The following is a 23,566-nucleotide window of genomic DNA, read 5'->3' on the forward strand; positions in this document are numbered from 1 at the left end:
AGGGCTGGTTTAGAGAGGTTCCCTCTTAAGCAGGAATTAGATAAGGGCATTTCTAGATGATATAATATCTTCATTGTAACCTCAGTCTGTAACTCATGCATCAGGCTTCCTATAAAATAAAAGCCTTTTGAACAATAATTGCTTTCTTTACTCTGTTTGCCTCAAGCCCTGCAGCAAAGTCATAGAAGCAGTGAGGTCTGGCTTCAAGAGGAAGCTGGACCAGCCCGCACCTTGGACATCCCGCTGTTCTATCTGAAACACCGCTGCCATTGTCAGTCCAGCAAGCCTTGTGCACATAGCTCAGAAGCCCCAGAGAAACAAAACTGCTGCAAGGGAGATGAACCAGATAATGGCTGCATGCAGGCCTAGACATGGACAGCACAGAAAACACATCAAAAATGACATGGCATTCAGAGATTGCTTCTTCCATGCTCAGGATCAGAGCATCCCCACACGTAGGAAGTCGAGGAAGGGAGCCAGAAGGCCTGCGTGGTTGAATAGGGATCTGCTGGGTATGCTCAAGCAGAAGAAGCAAGTTTACAGGTCATGGAAGCAGGGACTGGCCACTTGGGAGGAATATAAGGCTGCTGTTAGAGGATGTAGGAAGGCAGCTAGGGTAGCCAAGGCCTCCTTAGAATTACAGCTGGCGAGAGGGGTCAAGGACAGCAAGAAGAACTTTTTCAAATACATAGCAGATAAAACTAATACCAGAGGCAATGTAGGCCCACTGATGAATGGGGTGGGTGCCCTGGTGGCAGAAGACACAGAGAAGGCAGAATTGCTGAATGCCTTCTTTGTCTCTGTCTACTCCGCTGGAGGTTGTCCTGGGGAACCCTGTACCCCTGAGACCCCGGATGAAGCCAGGTTAATGGAGGAGTTTGCTTTAGTCGATGAGGACTGGGTTAGGGAACAATCAAGTAGTCTGGACATCCATAAATCCATGGGTCCAGATGGGATGCATCCGCGGGTGCTGAGGGAGCTGGCTGAAGTCATTGCTAGACCGCTATCCATCATTTTTGCCAAGTCTTGAGAAACGGGAGAGGTGCCCGAGGATTGGAGGAAAGCAAATGTCACTCCAGTCTTCAAAAAGGGCAAGAAGGAGGACCCGAGCAATTATAGACCGGTCAGCCTCACCTCTGTCCCTGGGAAAGTAATGAAACAGCTTATCCTTGGTGTCATCTCAAGGCATATCAGGGATAAGAGGGTCATTAGGGGCAGTCAGCATGGCTTTACCAAGGGTAAATCATGCTTGACCAACCTCATAGCCTTTTATGAGAATGTAACAAGGTGGATGGATGATGGCAGGGTGGTGGATGTGGTCTACCTTGACTTCAGTAAAGCCTTTGACACAGTCCCTCACAGCATCCTCACAGCTAAATTGAGGAGGTGTGGTCTAGACAATAGAGTAGTGAGGTAGGTTGCAAACTGGCTTAAAGAGAGAAGCCAGAGAGTGGTGGTCAATGGTGCGGAGTCCAGTTGGAGGCCAGTATCTAGTGGAGTGCCTCAGGGGTCAGTACTGGGGCCAATATTATTCAATATATTCATTAACGATTTAGACGAGGGAATTGAGTGTACTATCAGCAAGTTTGCTGATGACACTAAGCTGGGAGGAGTGGCTGACATGCCAGAAGGCTGTGCTGCCATCCAGCGGGACCTGGACAGGCTGGAGAGTTGGGCGGGGGATAACCTGATGGAATTTAACAAGGGAAAGTATAGAGTCCTGCATCTGGGCAGGAAAAACCCCAGGTTCCAGTATAGGTTGGGGAATGACCTATTAGAGAGCAGTGTAGGGGAAAGGGACCTGGGGGTCCTGGTGGACAACAGGATGACCATGAGCCAGCACTGTGCCCTTGTGGCCAGGAAGGCTAATGGCATCCTTGGGTGTATTACAAGGGGGGTGGTCAGTAGATCGAGAGAGGTCCTCCTTCCCCTCTACTATGCCCTGGTGAGACCCCATCTGGAATATTGTGTCCAGTTCTGGGCCCCTCAGTTCAAGAAGGACAGGGAACTGCTGGAGAGGGTCCAGCGTAGGGCAACAAAGATGATTAAGGGAGTGGAGCACCTCCCTTATGAAGAAAGGCTGAGGGAGCTAGGTCTCTTTAGTTTGGAGAAGAGGAGACTGAGGGGTGACCTTATTAATGTTTATAAATATATAAAGGGTGAGTGCCACGAGGATGGAGTCAGGCTCTTCTCCGTGGCAAACAATGATAGGACAAGGGGCAATGGGATCAAGCTGGAACACAAGAGGTTCCACTTAAATTTGAGAAAGAACTTCTTCTCAGTGAGGGTAACAGAGCACTGGAACAGGCTACCCAGGGAGGTTGTGGAGTCTCCTTCCCTGGAGACATTCAAAGCCCGCCTGGACACCTTCCTGTGCGACCTCACCTAGGCGTTCCTGCTCCAGCAGGGGGATTGGACTAGATGATCTTTTGAGGTCCCTTCCAATTCCAAACATACTGTGAAGCATCTGCATCTGGCAGCAGTAGTTCAGGCACCAACTGTGCATTAGGAAGGAATCTGACCGAGTCGCTATACGTTCAAGCACACTGTCCATCCCACCCAGCGACATAAAATGCCACTGCTTTGATTTTATACATGTCCAGGCTTGCAGAGAACATTTCAAGTGAAGTTCATCACTACAGCAATCTCCATGATAATGATCTACATAGCACTTTTCAGACATGGGTCAATTGAAGTCCAGACTCTTCTTTTCTCCTTCTGTCACACAATGGTGACACCAGATGCAGAATTTACAATGCAAGCACCCACCTGATGCTGAACAGGGACCTCAGGAGCAACTCTGCAGCCTGGTGCAAAGAGTAGGGTAGGGGAGAAATGAACAACGGGGTTCACTCATGGACTTTCTTGGCCATCAGCTGGTGGCAATGAACCTGATTTTTGCTACTTTTAATGATTCACCTTATTAAATCTAAATAGTCTTATTAGCTCTCCTTCATAATCCTCCCCTGCAACTGCCTCTTGCCTCATCCCTTCTCAGAGTCACAAGTATAGTATCTTCCCATGGAACTCAGCAAGACCCCATATCCTACAAAAAATAAAGAATTTATGTCATATAAAACTTTTGATCATGAATAATCTCATTTTGAGCCAACATCTTAGGGAATAAGCTACTAAAGTATTGTGCAAACTAAGCTCAGAGGTTAATGATCTCGCAAAGGCCTTTACTAGTTCTTTTCTGTGGTGGAAAAGTCCTGGAATGAAGCTCAGTACAAAGGTACAATAGGGAAGAAACTGCAAGTGTGAAATACTGTACATTTAACATCCATCTTCAGAAAAAAAATTTAGACAAAACAGTAGCCCAAGCAAGGAGGCAGACAGACTGAAAGGCAGGAATTTTTTCACACAAAGCTTACACAACATCCTCACCCAAACTATATTTTATAAGATATTTCCCAATATAATTCATGCTGCCATAAACTGAATGCAAATGCATATTGCAGAATAGGGAAAAATGTCACAGTTTTGGTAGGTTATATGCAGCTATAGTTACAAGCATCAGTGGTACATAGACCTAAGAGAAAGAGACACCACTTTATTTAACACAGTTTTGGTTTACACAGAGGTCTTTTTGAGTATTTTGTGGGAAGTGACTAGAAAACAAAGATTCATAAGAGACCATCTCAGGAGAAATGGATTTTTATGACTCAGAAAGATGATAGTGACATGACAGTTTTACTACTCAGCTGTGAAACAGTTTCCACCCATTTTTCAGTTTTCTGGACAATAAGCAATGCAGTTCAGTGATTTTTTCCAGTCATCCGAGCACATATGCCTGGAAGCAGTGCATGCTCTGCTGGTCAAGCACTGGACCTAAATCAGATTCTGACCAGTTTCCACTGCAGAAACTTCGGGCAAGTAAAGAGAAACCAAAGAAATGAACCAGAAGTCACAACCACAGAAAAACATTGTGTTCCCTTGAGGTTACTAGCACAAAGTTCAGAGACCTGAGCTGCCTCAGGTGTCCAGCAGCTCCACAAAAGCACTGTTCATCATGTATCATATGAAGCAGTACAGTGACTACACCACATTCCAGCACAAACGCTGTAGGGAAGCTCATTTTATCTGCAAATGCAGATAAATGCAGAGCTGGAGTTCTCAGTGAGCATCAGTCTGCAGTTATGGGAATTATTAGATAATTACTGTTATACCACAGTAAGATTTTTTTCAAGCAAAGTTTCAAAATTAACTCCCTCATTAAGACCTGTGCATCAGTCTTCCTTACAGAGCTTTGGGGTAACAAAATGATCATCAGTCCCTCTTACCCACAGGCACCCATTCCCACCTACATCCCACCAAATTATCTCCTTCCAGAACAGATGCAACTTCAGTGATTCTTGTACTGATTGATTCCTGTTTGCATTTGGGAAGTGTAAACACACAACCTTTTGAAGGTAATTGGATGATTTAATTATTGCAATTCAATTACTTTCACCTCCTTCCCACATTCAAATGTTTCAATAATGGAAGTTATTAGAAAGATTAAAACACAGGCCTGCTATGCAGTAAGTGACCCAGTGGAGCCATGTTAAAAATACCTAGCGGATCCACGATTTGCAAGAAAGCAACCCTCCAGCCACCTTCTAAATCGTCCATGTAGCAAAGGCAAAGAACAAGAACCTACCAGGTCACCAGCTCAGCAGCTTCCAGCTGCCTGGTAGGAACATCTGTTCAGAACACAACATGGTTTTTTATTCTAAAGCTGCTATGAGCTATCAACTCAGTTAATGCTCATTTTTATAATAAGTTACGCATACTTCACTTTGCAGAAAAATGAATTAATTACCCATCAGAGAAAAAAGTAAGCTTATGCTTTTGAATCTGTGAAGTGAAAGCTGGACATACCCATTTCAATATACATACCACCAGCAAACATTTTCTAAGAAATTATATTCATATTTAGATCAACTTACACGAAAGATTGACATTTGATCCCAAGCACTAAATTAAGTCCCTGGCTGGAATTTACAACAAACATAAATGCCAATATACGATAGCAGGAAGCATTTCCTCAGTTTTACTCTACTTTTCCATGCTGCTCTGAAACAATAACACGGCATCAGGTAACAAAACAGCACAGCACCTGGGAGCAGAAATGAATGCAGAAGAAATGAGTTCGCAAGTAATAAAGAGATACAGAGGAAGGTGAAACATCCTGGCTCAGTCATGCCCTTAGGCTTCTGTTTATTTTTCATATAAATATTTTCCTTGGTTAACTATACAGTGCAGCATCTAGTAAATTATGGATTTACTGTGGGGGAAGGAACACACATTTCCAAATCTATAGGATGATGCACTCTCTCACCATTTTGATTTCTGGATATAAGTCATCTGCATCATCCATTGCAAAAGACTAAATTAAATCATTAACTACTTCACTGCTTCTTGGAGGATATTTCATGTATTAATCAGAATATAACCATTCATTGCAGATATTTGAGAATCCTAACGTAAGGAAAGTAGGGTCCTAGCTGCAAATAGACAAAAGTATGCACCAACCATTAAAGTGTCGTTTTCCACTAACAGTATTCTTATTACATTCAGTCACAAAGCACCTAACATGTAATTCATACAACACAAAGTTGTAGGGGAAAACCTGTGTTTCTTGGATTTTGAGAAGACCATCAATCATATCCCAATGAAAATGAACCCCTTTCCAGGCAAACAGCTGTCAAATCCTAACATCCACACAAAATCATAGAATGGTTTGGGTTGGAAGGAATCTCGAAGATTGTCTAGTTCCAATCCCCCCACCACGGCCAGGGACACCTTCCACCAGGCCAGGTTGCTCAAAGCCCCATCCACCCTGGCCTTGAACACTCCCAGGGATGGGGCACCCACACCTTCTCTGGGCAACCTGTTCTGGTGCCTGATCATTCTCATGGTGAAGAATTTCTTCCTGTAAAAGTTCCCATGAAGTTGTTACCTCTCCATTTACACGTGTATTTCTGTCACTATATGAACTTTCACTTTAACTCATTGTTCTTTGTGCAAAAAAAAACCCCAAAAAAACCCAAAACAAAACAAAAAAACCCAAACCCAACCCAATGCTCATACCTGTATGGTACAGCTAAGTTCCTTAGCAAATAAATAGGACAATCAGCTGGTCACATGCTACAGATGCTGAAGGCTTATTGAAAAACCTTCTCTAAAAACAGACAGGCTTTTGTTCTGTAACTATTTATGAACAAATATGGCACTGTTTTTCCAGAGACAGCAAACATATCTACATGGAATGTATCTGTATGCTCTGCACCACATCAAGATGCCTCTGGAAATGCTCTCCTTGGGGCATCAAGGACTTTCTGCAGGGGATTCCCATTTCCAGTTCCTCTAGATCACCATTCAACTTGAACAATGATTCACAGGTGATGAAATGTTCCTTCAGCTTTTCTGATCTTTGCTATTTTCTTCTCAGGGCAGTTGGACTCAGTGATATTTCCACTGTCCTCACACAAACCCAACTCCTACCTTCTTTGCTCTACTAGAGGAGGCATGAAGCTGCCCTTGCTCTGACCCAGCAGGACAACTTCAGCTGGAAAGTCACAGAACTCCCTGGAAAGGAAAGCAGCAAGTCCAGCAGCTTTAGTGTCAGTAAATAGGGGTGGAGAAAGCAGGGCAAAGCAATTCAGACTCAACCTCATCCTGAAAGGTTAGTTCTTCAGCTGTAAAAGAACTGCAGCCTTGAAGTGCCCTGCTAGGGGTTCTCAGTTTTCTTCTCATCACAAATACTGAGTGCTTTGTCAAATGCCAGCAAAGCCCAAACCTCTGACTGTCATTTAGAGGTGATGTGACATTCCGAGGGCTTATAAGACAGTCACAGTTTGTCACCTCTGCATTCCTGTGGGGGATGCATGGGGAGATGGAAATCAGCACAAGGGAATAAAAACTGTCTTCAAACCTGTATTGCAAGCCTGAACGTCACATACTAAACCTAAGGGTTTATTATTAAAACAAACAAAAAATCATCTTAAACATGCATTCCCTCTTCAGATTCAGCTACTTCTTTCAGATAGCCTCATTACAGCATTCTCATTCTTCAGCTTTCAACTTCATACTCTGCTAATTTTATTCTACCATCTTTAAGTTAGTTAACTGCTCATTTCATTGAAGATCCTCTTGCTCTTGTGCTACACAATTGGAAGCTTCTGTTGTCTCTGCGTTCCCCCCTGGCTAGTTGCTGTGTATACTCCTATGATTTCTTAAATGCTTCCTCTTTAAGGTAATCAATCTATCCCATCTCTTGGGAAAGCTGTTCTTGGGTCCTGTTCTCCTTACCTGTCTTCCAATCCCTCTAATGAGGCAATATCCTGTCTGAACTGGCATCTTCTGTACGAAACACAGCAATCCAGACACAGATAAACCTGCTGAATTATAAGAGCATTATCATTCCTTTCTTTATCCATCTTTTCCCTGTATGTACCCTAGCAGCATTTGTTTATTTGGCAGCAGCTGTACATGTTTTTTATTCACACTGGCAGGATTTAGAAACTTACAAAATATAGGTGAAAGAAAAACATTTATTTATCAATATTAGATTCTTTCTGCAATACATTGCCATCCACTTACTATATTCTCCTGCAGTTCTTCACATCTCTCCAGACCAAATCAGCTTATCTGCTAATTTGGGGCAGACAACTGGCCCAGACTGCACCGGTAAGGGAGGGAACAGAGGAGTCACCAACTACAGCTCCTAAGGGCAATCCCAGAACCACCACATGTTCCTGGTAAAGAGAGGTGGAAATAAAATCATAAAGGAGAGCAATGGGCTGAGGCAATCACATGCCAGGGAAAACCTTGATGGTAGACATCACACTTTCTCCTAGTGAAGATGGGTTGGGAAAGTCATGTCTATTATATGAACGTAGGACAGACAAAAGACCAACTCTCTCCTCAGGTACAGAAACATACATTATTAAATATGTGAAATGATGTATTATATTACAGTGCAGCTTTGTAAAGATGCCTGGTAGAACTGACAGGAGGCCTCTGCTTAGGTGACAGCTACCCACGCACCAAACCAACAAAGCCTGTAGCAGTTCCACTTCATTTATCTAGTTGTTGCCATATTGCTAAGTTCTGCTTTGCAATAAGGGAAAGCATCCAGTTCACGGCAAAAGCATCAAACATGACTAAAACTTCTCTGCTGGCACCTTGTTACTAGCTTACTTTACTAACTTATTTTTCTCTAGAGGGTTACGAGTCCTCTGCAATTCCTGTCCAGATGCTGTCTCTGCTTGTATTCTCCAGATCTTTATCACTGCCATTCACAGAGGAAGTATCAGCCTTATCTTGGAAGAAACAGAATTGAGGTCTTCAGACAAAATCAGCTCTAAAGATCTGCTTCTTTGTTTTGCAGCCCCTCACATGTAAATCTTATTCCAAGCTAATACAAAAGGCAACATCCTGAAGTTCAAAAGCAGTAAGTTCTTACTAGATTATACTGTTAGGCATGATGAACACAATAAAATTCACAGGAATCAGAGATTTGAGGCAGAGTACTTTCAAAGCAAGGACTTCACATAATAATTGCTGATTTAACTACAGAGCAACTGTACAGCTTCACTGGAAAAGGCTGATCAGCTTTCCCCATCCTGAACAAAGATGGGGTGCCTTACCAGAGACCTTCCTTTCAGTAAGCTCCCACACCAGCCTACCCAAATTGAGACAAGTAAGGATTCTCCATTCACATAAAAGAACGCTGACAGATGTGAAGGCTACAACAGGTGCAAGTCATTTTAGAACCCGTGCCACAGAGCTGGCCCACCACAGCAGCACAGTGCATATGCAGGTTTGAAGAGTCCCGTCATCCACTGTGCTACATTATTAGCAACAGCGTATGCTGCATGTAAGTGCTGTACCACGCACTCTGTCATGGTCAGGATGGTGTTGTGCTATTCCACTAGCAACAAGATGATGTGCATGGTTTCTTCTTAGGAAAGGGTAACTTGATATTAACCAAGACAAGTACACATCACTAATCTCTGAATTAAGTAATATTTTCACAGTGACCCGAGTTACGTACAGAGTGGTTGCATGCACATGAACACAGCTTGTTCCACATCACTCCATTCAGAGATGTTGCCTTCCAGCAGACGACTATTAGTTAGCATAGGCACGGACAGTGCAAAGAATGGTGTCTGAGGCAATCACTTTGGGCTGTTTGAGGGTGGTTGAAAGCAGAGAATGGCAGCAGACGGAAGCAGACTAGATCTATCGCTGACCTTGGCAGAGGACACCAGATTTTAAATGGTAATACAAGGTAAAAGACAGCTAAAGACCACCCATTGGGCAAGTAAATCCTTGTGCTATTAGTTAAAGCATAAAATCAGCTCACAGCATCTGCCAAGCAAAAAGATGAGCTGAGATGGGGTAAAGGCAGTTAATGAGGGAAGGGTCCTTTATGATCTCTTTGCCTTGCAGGCTCAGCACTGCCTGAAAAATTAAATTAGATTTGTAATTTTGACTCAGCTACTCACAGGTCAGACAGGATTGGCTCATACATGGAGGGCAGTGAAGGGAGGAACAGCTTTCCCTGCAGGCAGATAAGCTACTATGAAAAAAAGGCTGAGACAATACATTCAGTCACCTCAAGCCACGAGATATGCTTCCCACAAAGTAAAATCCATTCTTTCTGTTTCAAACATCCACGTGTATTCTGCTGCATCAAGCAATTCCTCCTCCCACTCTCCTGTTCTGGCATCTGAGACATGCTGAAAACATCCAGGCGGAACAACCTGATGGTCCAGTAAGTCTCTTCCATATTCCACATCTACTATAAGTAAATTGTGTCTTCTTATCAAAAACACAGAGTGAGCTTTGAAGGGATATATCAAATTTGTGAGCAGTTATCAAGAAATGTGAACCATTAACAATCTGCAGCAGATTAAGCAATTACCTCACTTCAGAGATGGCCCAACTACTGAGCATCTGGAGGGAGGCAGCACACATGGAGGGCAGTATTTTAATAATTTACTCAGAGGTCAGTGGCAGGTTACAATTTTTATAATCAATTTCTATTCCAGTTGTGAGGGAAGACGGAAAATACCATTCAGAGATCAGAGAGATGTCTTGTGGGCAGGATCTGCCCTCTAAAACAGATCAGCTGGACAGCTTGCTCTAAATAATACCAATAAACAGTAACATCGAGTTTACAAGAAAGACCCAGAACAGTTATGACTTTGAACACTACAGTGAACAAATGGGTTGTTCTGGAAATACACAGAAATTTTCATCATCTGTGCTGCACAGTATAAACAAACGCGAGCTAACAAAGGCTCTTAGAAATGCAACAACCAGATCATTTCACAAATGCATCTTTTTCCCCCCGGCACTGTACCTTGAGAAGTTTGTCTTTGCTTTTCTCACTTTTGTTTGTTTTTTGTTTGTCCAGACCATTTAATGGTTTTGCTTGATTGAATTTTTGAAAGGGAAGTATTTCTGTAGAAGGAAAGAGAAGCTCATGGTATAGCAGCCACATGGTAATTAGAAGCCACTGAATGCTGAACTACATCTTAGCTTTTCCAGTGGTCATCCAGTAACCCCTGTTTAAGACATAAGAACTAAAGAAGACAGCCCGTTAGTCTGCTTCCAAATCACGCACTGGAAAGCTTAGTGTCATTTTGCTGTATTCCCATCAGTTCTCCCAATCATCCCACACTGTCTGCTCCTCTAGCATGCTTCACTTTCACACACCTTTCAACCACATTATTTCTCTCCCCAGAATTTTGGCTTCAGCGCTCTGGTTCAGCAAGGGCTGACAGTGATTTACAAGTCCTACTAGACTTGGGCTTTTAAGAATACTCACACTATTGGCAGGAACATAAACTTCAGGTGTGTTTGTGTGGGGGAAAGGTACAGATCCTCAATCCGCATCCCAATCCCCTGTTTTTGGAAATAGCCATTAACCAGCAGGCACCAGACTTCCAAGGTCACCTCTCCTTGGCAGCAGCAACTCTTCAGCACTTGTGTAACCCCAAGCAACTGCAGAGGTAGCCCACATACCTGCTCATGCAGCTCTTGTTCCCTTCCTCACCAAGTCAATCGTGGCTTCAAAGCAGTGAGGCAAAGACAAATACAGCCATTCCTTCCACCTCACTGCAAAGGAAATAATTGCTTCCCATTCGGTTTCCATTTCTGTACTGGTTATAGTACCCCAGCCCACTCCTTGTTGCCTGAGAGGTATCGCACATTCACTGTCTCCCAATTACTCAAACTGATTGAATGCATTTTAATAATATTTAAGGAGGTTAAGAAATCCATTAATAAACTGGGAATTACTACAGGCTGCTGGTGGGACAGGAGCTGCTGGAACACAGAAGAATATAGTGGATACATCGCGTTTTCAAAAGGCAACATCTGGCAGATAAAAACAGCTAAACACACCGAACACCTTTCACATCACCAATGTACAACATGTTTTATACCAGCTTTCTGGTGCTACTGTTTCTCCCAGTCCAAGCTGCCCCATCTCACTCTTGTATGAGATGACTGCTGGATATTGGTATTTAACAGTATTCAGCATTAGCAAGGATGTGCAGCTGCTCCAGCAGTTCACACAGGAAGGAGGCAGTCATCCTTTTTTTTTTAATTTTGAATTGACAAGACAGGGCCATCAAAAGAATGAATAAACAGGAAGGTGAGGAAAGGACAGAGTGAGTTGAGAGGAGTTGTGTTAGAGATAAAAGACGAATGGGAAGAATAAGCAGTAGGGAACTGGTTATAAAATAAAAATGATACCAAGTCTGCAGTAAGGGTGGCAGTGAGCTGCTGGTTCAGTAACCCTTGGACAAGAAAACTGAAACAGCACAGTATTTTGGTAATAATTCATCCATCCAAATGGAGGCAACAGGCTGAAGAGAAACCCTTCAAACCCTGAGACTCTCCTTGGAACCCAGTCACTGAGGTCTCAAGAGGGTTTTGTGCATAAGGTTACCAGAAGGAACGGAGAAGTCCAGCTCCACAGTTTCCATTTACAAAGCAGTGTGGTGGTGACAGACGTAATGAAAACCCTTCCAGCTGTACTCCACAACTATTTCCCTGCGTGTAACCTCCAAATATCTAACATGGAAAATATTTTCCACATTCAGGCTTCTCCAGACAGTGCACTTGCACTTATGTCGGTACCTCACAGATATGAAGTTCTTGCTCTGCTAATTATACTTGGGATACTAAACCCATTAGACTGTATCAGCTTTCTTTTAACAGATGGTGAGGTTTTCTTGTCACTGAAGGCAAAAAAGGTTCATTATTTATCACTGCAAAATAAGCATATTAGAAAATAAACAATAGTTTGAAAAAGAAAGTTTAACACAGACTATCTGAATTAAATTTCAAGTTATCTTTCTGCCAACTGCATATTGCAAAATTTGTACTTGTAAGAAAACATTTGCACTGTACAGTTTTTCAGGGAGAGAAAGAGCTTCACTTCAATTGGCTTCCTGTGCAGTGCTTGTCAAAAATGTCAAGTGTCAGGACTAGCTCTTAAGAAGCTCGTCCTCTCATTCCCTCCCTTGCTTGAGTCAAGTTACTACCAAGTCCCAAGAATAAACCACTTTTTTTGTTGAAAGCAGCTTAGTTTTTTAATTAAAAAAATAACATGCACAGTCCTGTTCACAGAATATTTACCAAATATTAACATTAGTCAAAATAAAAGCCATATGTTTGAGATACTTCTAAATCAATCTTGGACAGGTGGGGAAAGCAGCACCTCCACCCAGTTCCACAAGAGAATCTAAGGACAGGGACAGCAAACACCAGCAGGTCTCTGGAAAGTGCACGTGTTTGGGAGCACTGCCCTCCTGAAACACGTAGATGCTCAAAAATTGTCCTCTCATTAAACACGGCAGTTCAAGCCAACCAATGCAAAATGCATTGTGTGAAATCCTACAACCTCCTCAGACCAGGACACCCTCCTGCAATCCTAATCTGGAGTGCATTAGTACCTGGATCCCAAAAATCTCACCCCATGACCTGTTTTTACTCTGTAAGAGCTTAGCTCTAAGAGCAGTCAACTAAGAGGACAAGGCAGGTAGTAAGATCTGAGCATGTGGGGACTGATACCATCCTCCCCAGAATCAAATCTCGAACACAAGTCTGGGTGGGAATAACTGAACAAAAAGTTGATGCTAGGTCCCCTGGAAGGACTGACACATTAACCTGGCCATTTTATCCCCAAGACACTCAGAAGTCTCCTCTGTCTGCTCAGTTCTTACAGTAGAAACTAACCACTGCACAAACTTACCAAAGATGCAGCAGTTACCTCCAGCAGCAGCTAAAAACATACAATCGAGACTGCATAAACACCAATTGAACAAGGATTTAACTTCTTTGGAAGGCAGGATGGATAATCACACATTCTCCGCATTCATTTTCCATTTATACTTCAGCAATTTATTTTTTTCCCCAATTGACTAAGTTTTTTCAGATAATACATAACCATAATACATCGCCAAATAGCAACACAAATGCCACTCTGATCTGTAATTTTAGGAATCAGTATAAATTTAGTTACATAAAAGGAAGGAGAGCCAAGTCTGCATAATTGATAGCTATTCATAATTTAAATTTGACTCAAAATCTGCTCCTGTCTCTTTGTATCTGATTAAATATTGTTGTTTCCGCAAGATTTTATGCAATAAAGGCTGAGCAGAATTTCTGTTTTTGTACAAAAATACTATAAAGACTGTTGTAAAACCCTTATGTCCCAGGTATTCAAGGTACTTATGATTCAAGGTGCACAGGAAAACTGACTGCATGGCCAGGCCCAAAGGAGTGTCATGAATCAAGTTGAATCCAGACGGCAGCCAGTCAAAAGTGGTGTTTCCCAGGGCTCAGTATTGGGGCCGGTTATCTTCACTATCTTTATCAATGATCTGGACGAGGAGATCAAGTGCACTCTCAGTAAATTTGCAGATGACACCAAAATGGCTGGAAGTGTTGATCTGCTGGAGGGTAAGAAGGCTCTGCAAGGGATCTGGACTGGTTGGATCAATGGGCTGAGGCCAATTGTATGATGTTCAACAAAGCCAAGTGCTGCGTCATGCACTTGGGTCACAAAAACCCCAGGCAGTGCTACAGGTTCGGGGAAGAGTGGCTGGAAAGGTGCTTAGCAGAGAGGGAACTGGGGGTGTTGATTGACAGCTGACTGAATATGAGCCAGCAGTGTGCCCAGGTGGCCAAAAAGGCCAACAGCATCCTGGCTTGTATCAGGAATAGTGTGGCCAGCAGGACTAAGGCACTAATCGTCCCCCCCGTACTCAGTACTGGTGAGGGTCCACCTTGAATCCTGTGTCCCGTTTTGGGCCCGTCACTACAAGAAAGGCATTGATGTACTGGAGGGAGTTCAGAGGAGGGCAACAAAGCTGGTGAGGGGCCTGGAGCACAAGTCTGATGGGGAGCGGCTGAGGGAACTGGGGCTGTTCAGCCTGGAGAAAAGGAGGCTGAGGGGAGACCTGATCACTCTCTACAACTACCTGAAAGGAGGTTGTAGCATGGAGGGTGTTGGTCTCTTCTCCCAAGTAGCAAGTGATAGGACAAGAGGAAATGGCCTCAAGTTGCATCAGGGGAGGTTTAGATTGGATATTAGGAAAAAATTCTTCATGGAAAGAAGGGAAGGGTTGAGTCGCCATTTCTGGAAGTGTTTAAAAGATGTGTAGAGCCCCATGAATCATTCTTTCTTTAGCACATAACATGAAACTATATGTATGTTTCAAAGGGGTAAATGATCAGTGGCTTGTACTTCAAAACTGGTCTTAGTACAGCTTAGCACTGTTCTGTGACTTTCAAAATACAGGACCAAAGTTTTCACATGGCCTGAAACAACGGAGGGACCATCACACTCATCAGAGATGAGGCTTGCACTCTTCTACTGGCAGCCCATGGAGCAGCCCCAGTGCCGTGACACCAGTCCCACTGGAAGGATGTTACCCCAGTATGGCATCAGCAAAGAGTGAGATGGCATGTAAAGAAGCATTCATGTCCCATCTCCCAGAGCTACAGGACATGATGAAGCAGTGCTCTGCTCAAACCAAAGATATTTCCCTGGTTGTCTGAAGCAAAGGCTTGTGGACACAAATTATCCTGACAGCTGCTGATGACGACAAGGAGATATATTCACACAGGTTACAGGCCCAATGCTTGAGCTTCTGGTGGTGCAGCAAGCAAACACAGCGGTCTGGTCAGAGGACTAGCCCACAGAGGCCATGAGTGCCACCTCAGTGCTCCAGCTGTGTTCAGCCCTGGCTGCAGCCCCATGGGTCACTGGCTGATGTCACACACAGGAATTTGGCAGCACATGCTCTTCTGCTCAGCATCACAGCCCCAGGAGACCTGCCCTCCCCCAGACATCTGGCTGAAGTCAGTTTTAAGAATATTGAACTATTTTTGGTCTCAAATTCAGTTTTTTAAAACTCATAGTTAGAATCATACCATCATTTCAGTTGGAAGAGACCCTCAAGATCATCAAGATCAACTAAACCATCTCCCTAAGAACCTCGTCTAAACGCCTTTTGAAGACCTCCAGGGATGGTTCTAAACGCCTTTTGAACACCTCCAGGGATGGTGACTCCAGCACTTCCCTGGGCAGCCTGTTCCAATGCCTGACAAACCTTTCCATGAAGAATTTTTTCCTAATATCCAATCTAAACCTCCCCTGGTGCAACTTGAGGCCATCTGCTCTTGTTCTACCACTTGCCACTTGGGAGAAGAGACCAACACCCTCCATGCTACAACATCCTTCCAGGTAGATTGTTACAGATCTCAAATTAGCAGAAATGTTTACATGCGGACTAGTTTTAAAGGCTGTGCTGCCTTTAAACCAGCAGCTTGTGTGTTTTGTTTTGTGTGTTTGGTTTTTTCCTTGTTGTTGTCTGTTTTGGTTGGCTGTATTTGTTTTTAAATCACAAAACAAATTTCCTATAGGCAATCTCACTCCCCATCAGCAGGGACAGCCATGTAATCTGGGTGCCCTGGAGATGTGAAACACACCTGGATTAATAAATGACACAGGCCTGGGACCAGTCTCCGGCAGCGAAGCCACCTGGCACAGAAGCCAGCAGCTGCATCCACGCTGTGTACTGGGAGCGGTCCCTAGTCCAAGCTGACTCTCAAACCCTGTCTGGGGATTATTGGATGCTGTGCAAATTGGCTCATGGCAAGAACAGTGCCTGGTACCAACAATCATATGGTACAGCCAGCCAGATACCCGTGCCTGAATACATGCCCTCATGCTATTTAGTTTACTAGAAATACAGTCTTTATAGCAACTGGCCCTGGGTTCAGCTGTCCATTTCTCGCAGCTGGGTCATGCAGTCATTGAAAAGAGGAACAATATTGATTTGGCTGAAGTCTGCCCTACATACACCACCCTGTGCAATACTGGGCTTGTTCAGAAGGACTGGGAATTCAGAACAAGCAGTGGTTTGCTATTTCTGCTCACAAGAGCCTTCCTTTCTTGTTACCTTGCACACCACAATAATATCTCAAGGTGGCCCATACTTTCCCACTTTCCCTCCTTCGTTTTTATTAGTCTGAGGTCAGTGTAAAGGCATTGGCCAGAAACTGAATAAAGAGCACTTTCTGCCTTAAATAGTCATCACACGCAGCCATAAAGAGAAATGAAACTAAAACCAAAAAGACAACCATTGCCCGAATAATGCTTGAAAGTATCACAATGGTTGCCTTTCAAATTAGGAGCCTGCCTGAAAACACAGGTAGTATCATTTATTTCTGGAAGAATACCATTGAGTCAGAGGTAGCAATACATGCATGCACCTCATTTTTTCAAACCTTAGTTTGCACTTTTTAATCTACATGCAAAACACTTGAACACAGATCACTAAGCAATTACCTATGTAGTTTGCTTTTCCCACATCCAGGATTTTTGTCAAAATGGTTATTTATCTACTTCTCTCTTATCACTTTGTATACAAAACTCTTGCCTACATAGTTAATAGTGCTGGTTTTGTGATTAAGAGGTTAATAACAATTACACTTGTTTCCACTAGAATCTGGTTCCTTAAACCATGTAAAGATGTCTGTTCATGTCAAAAAGTGCAGGGGAATACAAGCTCAATTTTAGAGCAAAGGAAAGACCATGGGAGACACAGACAGAAGCACACCAAGACATTTCTTAGGTTTATCCAAGCTTCCTGCTGGTGACCTCAACATTTGCAGTCCTCAGGCCATTCTTGCAGACATGTTCCCATCTCATAAAAAGCAGACAACTATGTTCATTTCAGATTCCTCAAAAAAATTTTTTTTAAGTCATCAGGCTTTTAGAGGATGAATATAAGCTGTAACAAAAAGTATTCTGTGGATGAAACTAGTTTGGCTTGGAGACTTCTTGGCTTGGCTTCCTGTTAATGAAAACTTACTAAGGAAATCCTCACCAAGCTTATCTCTTATCTATGAAAGAACCTACTGTGAGGAGGTAAGGGAGGAGTAAAAGTATTCTAAAACACAAAGGAGCTTTCAGAATTCAGATAAAGTTCATGCATTTAGGCACTACAGCATGTATGTTTTTTTAAAACAAGCAGTACATTCATAACTCCCCTTTCCCTACTACTTTCTCTGGTATCTAATACGACTTAGCCACAGTATCTGTGGAAAAGTTAACTGCTGGAAACCTAAGGTCCATGACCACCAGCATTTACAGCATTTCTTGTTCACAAAAAAAAACCCAAAAACCTACCTTTGCTTTTAATCTTCCACTCTAAACCCAACACTCTGGAACTGAATTAGTGGTACAAGCTACTGTGGGATTTCCTACTTTCCCGCTGATCACAAGCTCCACCACCTTACAAGCTACCATGAAGATCGTACAAAGGGAAAGATGAGGTGCCAAAAAACAGGGGTCCCAAATGTCCCCTAGACCAAAGTTTGCAGCTGTTGCAGCCTGCAAAAACCCTGTCTGCAGTGGGGCTGTCTCTGTAACAGCCCACCACACTCAACAGATCTCCTCATTTGCTGATGCTTTGCAGCTCAGGCTGCCATGGGACTCCAAACACCACAGCAAACTCTCTAAAGTCTATGTGCTTTTGCTTTTTAGCTACAAACAAATCTAGCAACAGGAGGAATCAGAGCGTGTATGTGAAGGTTCAGTAAGTGCTTGTACCATGCTGAACTGATGTCCCTGCTGAAGTCTAGTAGGATCATGAACTAGTTCATATTTTGAAAACATGATGATGGATTTCTCTATTCCCACTCATTTACTGGCCATTGTAGAAGTTACTGAGAAGAGATTTGTTTATTAAGTCTGATTCATTTCCTGACGGGAAGAGACTGCGCTCTTCTTCGATTAGTGCCTATATGTTATGTAACTAACCCCTGCTATGTAAGACACCGTGCCAAGTACAGTGGTCTACTGCCAATTGGAGTTGATATGTTTAAGCTAACGAATTCCCCTGCTTTTCCCCACCTGAAGAAATCCAGTGTATGTCCACTCTTAGCTGACAATGGCAGCTAGTGTACCCTCAGAAACTCCTGTTAGTCCTGACTTCAGATGCAACACAAGCTAGAGAACATAAGGTAATATCAGACAGGCTTTCGCTCATCAGACAGTGCTAAAAGCCTCAGCTACTAAGGCAGCACATACACCAGTCCAGGAAAGGCTCTGATAGATGCAATATGCACTTCTGGAGTTTAATTACAGTTATTCTGACTGAATGGGACACAAAATAGGGCTCAGTGGAACAGAACAAAATGCAGCATTTCACTGTCACAGAAAGTATCAACTTTTTAATTCCAGTCATTAAATAACTTTAGTCCAGGCCTAGGGTACGATAAAGCCAAAGGTGTCAATTTTGACTTGACAAATACATTATCTTCTCACCCACACCCTACAGCACAATTAATGTTAAACCAGCTTTAGTCCTCTCTGCCCTCTGTCAGCACCTACCACACTGCTCTAGTATGATCTGTAGCTTTCACCGCAGGCAGAAGCAGGTACTGATGAAGAAAACCATTACCACAGCATATTGAGAGCAATCCTTGAGCTCTGGAAGCCAATTGCAGGACTCTCCAGCAAAGGCCCACCTCCCCTCAAGCTCCTGGCCAGCAGAAAGCAGGCTACACACCAAGGCCACTGCCTGATCAAGGACTCCTGTGCCACAGGAGGCTGAAGCAATGGGACCAACAGGACAGGAGCAGGCACAAGGGCTGTGTGCCTGACATTGGAAAACACACAGGCATGAACTTCCCTACTGGACTTCCAGGAACTGTGGAAGTGCAATTGGCCTTTGACAACAGCATATTGCTGGTGAAGCTGATGAAATGGCCAGTGAAGTAAAGGCATGAATCGTAAGTCCAGTCAAGACAGCATGTAGTGGTATCTCTTCCCTGCCATTAAAATGCTGCAGCTGTCTTTAGCCAGCCCTGCATGCAGTAAAAGCCAGGCTGGACCACAGACTATGTCTTTACCATGAAAGCAGAAAGGATCTCCTCAGAAATTTTACTTTCATCCTGCGCCGCATGCAGGCTGCTGTAAAACATGAGGCCTTCACCATGTTGATTTGAACCACTTGTTGGTTAACTTCATAGCCCATATCTGCTCCAGCAAAATACAGCTGAGAGGAGGGACAGAATTTCCTTGTATCAAACAGAGAAATAGGGATGGAGTAGGGGAGTGAGAACATACAGCCTAATAACACTAAGGATCAAGAGAAAAATATTTGAAGTGAGGATAATACAGCACATAAGGAAAATGGATGCAAACTAGTTACAAATAAAACGTTAAGTCGTCATTTCCAGTCTCACAGCACCAAGAGTCCTGAAGTTTCCGACATAAATAAAGAGGGCAAAATACTTAGTGAGGACTTGTCTCTTAACACACATAACTGTTTTACATGAAAAGGCAATCTTTATGTAATAAACAGTTCATGTAATAAACTGTTCCAGAAACAAATGTATAGGCAAATGCCTTAAAGAATATTGAGTTCAACACTATATTCAGCTAACACCTTCAAGGGAAGAAACCTCAGTGTGTATGTTCTCAGAGAAGCATCCAAATCAGAAGAGAAGTCTACAAGATAAAACTTTGCTGTATTGCTTCAGGAAGGCTAAACATCAAGAAGGAAAGCAATAGAACAGACTAATTTTCAGTACTCTCCTGCTTCATCTTAGCTTGTATCACAATAAACCTACTGGATATCCACTTTCAGTCACTGCCTATATATTTATTTTTTTTTTATTTCAAGCCACGGATAAACTAAATAGCGTGGAAGTCAGAGGCTGCTAGTAGCTATACATCTAAATCCTGAAACCAGTGTACCAAGAGGACACATACCACTGCTCTGAACAAACACCAAAACCTTCTTTATCTCCCACCTTCTGGCATACATTAGCTTGCATGGATGTAATTAGGTTTTCACTATACCCTATTACCTTTTAAGCTAAATTAAAAGCTTTAGGACAAACTCATGATCAGACCTTACTAGAATGTGTTTTTTTTGGTTGTAATTGTTGTTTTGTTTTTTTAAAAAGCTGTTTACCTTAAGACCCTAAAGTACTCCATAAGGCAGATGCACCACCTGCTTAAGAATACAATTAAGCCTTTATGTGCTATTAGAAGTGAATTCAAAATCGAAGGTATATTTATCAAATTTACACTCACTGCTGGAGGGGGTAAAATCTCATTACCTGTCATGTTCTAAACACAGGTTAGGATTTTCTCTCCATATCCCTTCAAGACAGGGCACTGTATTTGCTCTGTCACCTGAATCCAGATAATTCTAATCCAGATAATTCAACCTGGTGGCAAAACAGGCCAATTCACATTAGGACAGTCTTTTCTCAGATTTCTCGCTGCAGGACTCAATTCCTAAGGAAATCACTATTACAAACTCGTAAAGGTCAAGAGCATTGCCTTCTGGGGCTGATCAATAACTATTGTTGTTTCAAGAAACTGCTAAGAACATTGATCTTTTATCTTGCAGTAAGAGGGAACAGTACGGGATTTGGAGGATAAAAGACAACTTTAGATCAAACTTCTCTGTAAACTTGGCAGCAGAACAGCAGTGCTTTTCTACCCAGAACTGTGCTTTGGCACTGCCTTCGATTCAGTGCTCAAAACCTTAAGAGTTCCCTGAAAAAACTTAATTTAAGTGGTGAATACACATGGTATGACAAGCAAAGCCCATATGTTCAAAGTCTGGCCAAGGTTAGTTACACAACACTATTTCCTGGAGCCTAAGAAAAAAATTAAAACACCATTTTTTTTTTTAATTTTTTTTTTTTTTTAACCCAGCCTTCACAACTGTTCTTCCTATTATGAGGATGAAGGCTATATTTTGTCTATCAAAAATTTTAGGATAGTCTAATATGCAAATTTTTTTACCTGCTTTCTAAGAGCCAAATATCCATTTTGACTATTATTTATGCACAGTTGCAAGCCATCAGGCAGACAGAATGTGACATATGAAGAACCCTGGACATACATATGGTTTCATGATATGTAAAGCTCCCTCCCAGTAGAGCTGCCTGGTAAACCTGCCTTCTCCTTTCACAAAATTGTCCTTTTCATCATTCTCTAGGCTTGCTCCAGCCACTCGCCCAAACTGTTTGCTGCCATACCTGCTATTCCTGAGTGGATGTCTGTTTTACAGTTTTCCCAGTTACTGCATTTCATGCTTCACCTCACAACAGCATAAAGAAGTAAATTTTGTTTTCTCTTTCCTAAAACAACACGAGGACAAGGCTCTGCTGAACAGGATGTGTCCTGCTGTGTGTGGCTATTCTCGGTCCCCCAAGTTTGCTGGTCCTGTCCCCTCCCATGATGTCCCAACCCATCCTGTGGCACCACAGCTGCATCCCTCACTCCCTCACACCATAAGCAGAAGGGAAACAGATGTGGTTTCCCTTGCTCCTCTCTTTGCAAAAGACTACGCTAGGGACTACTGCAATTCTAATCAAATCTCTGGACAAATACATGCAGATACTGGCAGAGTTTTATATAAAACCACTTGTATTTGACAGGTGTGTGACAGAAGTACCATGGGTAAGGTAATTAAACATGGTTTCTGGGGTGCTTTTAAGTGAATGGTCTTCCAACAATGTCTGAGAGGTTACAGGGCACAGAACACAGTGATGTACAGACAATGCTTGTGCAAAAACCAGTTGCTCTCCTTAGGGCATTGTGCATTATTTACAAAGCTTTTAGAGCTCTCAAGCACAGGAGCGGCACACGCCTGCATTACACCCTCCCATCTTTCTCTCCCATTTGTTCTCTGGGCTGTCAAGCATATCCTGGCTTCTCTTAAGAGACTGTTACAAACAACATTTTACAAAACTTGCTCCACTTTTCAGCAGTTCTCTTGTACATATTATCACATAGCTGAAAGGTGTTGCTGCCAAACCTGTGCACAGAATACTGTCTGCAGATACCATGCAAGAACTGGTGCAGCTGGAGAGAGGGAAAGAAAAAAAACAATAACCAAAATCCTATAAGGTAGGTCAAATGAGCTACTGAAATATTTCTATTGTGCTACAGCTTCGCATGTCATTTGAGACCTTCCGTCCACTAAATGACCCTCAATGAAAGGCCAGCCTTACTGAACTAGCCTGGTCACTTCAAAACTGTTGCAATTCTTTTATTTTAAGATATTACTGCTGTTTAACACTGGAACATCACTGCTTCCTCTAGCCATCCCTAGCTTTAGAAGAAAAACCAACAAGGTTCCTGCAACAGTACATTTATAGTTATATGCCGGTTCTGTACCACATATCCTCTATAAGCAGCATTTGTTTTTCTTGCAGGGGCTGCAGGGCACGCACAGAGGTGGCATTGTGCAGTTCCCTCTCAGTAAGGAGCGCTGTTCAGCTGCAGAACTGGAGACACTGCAGGGGAAGGTCACCAAGCCCAACAGATGCAAGATGCACTGATGAGAGATGCAGGCTCGCTGTAAATGTATACCAGTGAAATTAAGATGGGGTTAGGGAAGACAAGGAGTAAAATGAGAACTGGGTAATATGGGAGGCGGATGCACCATCCTGAAACTTGCTGCAACTCAAGAGCATTGTTCAGCAACTGGTGGAAAATGAGGCTACCATAAGGCAAAGGAAGGTGTATTAAGTAGCTCTTCCAAGTGAAGTTTGTAAGATACAATACATGCATTTACACCTTTTATATAAAGGATAATCTCTGAATCAAAGAGGGAAGTAAAAACCACTGCATCTCTAAGTTTTCAAACACCTCATGTTCCACTCTATTTTGATGCCTAACCGCACTGCTAAAACTAGGTCTGTACAATGCATAAGCCACATTGTCTTATTTCATTTTTGCAGCTGCCATCTTGCAGTTAAGACATGAACTTTATGCAACTGCAGGAGTTGCACCAATTTGTGCATTGACCTACATGAACTAGCAGTTGCAGGATAGCTCAAATTGGAAAGACAAGTCTAAATGCTTGTTCTTTAAATCTTTAATGGACGCTAAGTCCATGGAGAGGGAGAACATCATAAGGCAAGGGATATACAAGGTTTGACAAACTTCAACAAGTCATCTCCTGGTGGCACCTAGGGAGGTTAAACAAATACATTGCAAGGTCATCCC

General features: G+C 42.8%; 1 protein-coding gene across 3 annotated transcripts in view; it reads right to left on the bottom strand.

Annotated features, from left to right (window-relative positions):
• Positions 1-23,566, bottom strand: part of WDFY2 (WD repeat and FYVE domain containing 2) — a 69,017-nt gene that overhangs the window by 39,547 nt on the left and 5,904 nt on the right. The window contains exons 3-4 of one of the 3 annotated variants that reach the window (XM_071805319.1): positions 11,023-11,115; positions 10,358-10,458 (exon numbers count right to left, since the gene is read on the bottom strand). The exons of the other annotated variants lie outside the window; for them this stretch is intronic. Of the exons in view, the coding sequence (XP_071661420.1) occupies positions 10,358-10,416 (59 nt within the window). The 5' untranslated portion in view covers positions 10,417-10,458; positions 11,023-11,115. The remainder of the gene's footprint in view (positions 1-10,357; positions 10,459-11,022; positions 11,116-23,566) is intronic. 3 annotated transcript variants of the gene reach the window in all.

Source organism: Patagioenas fasciata, chromosome 1 (genome assembly GCF_037038585.1).
Source record: "Patagioenas fasciata isolate bPatFas1 chromosome 1, bPatFas1.hap1, whole genome shotgun sequence".
Taxonomy (NCBI): Eukaryota; Metazoa; Chordata; class Aves; order Columbiformes; family Columbidae; genus Patagioenas; species Patagioenas fasciata.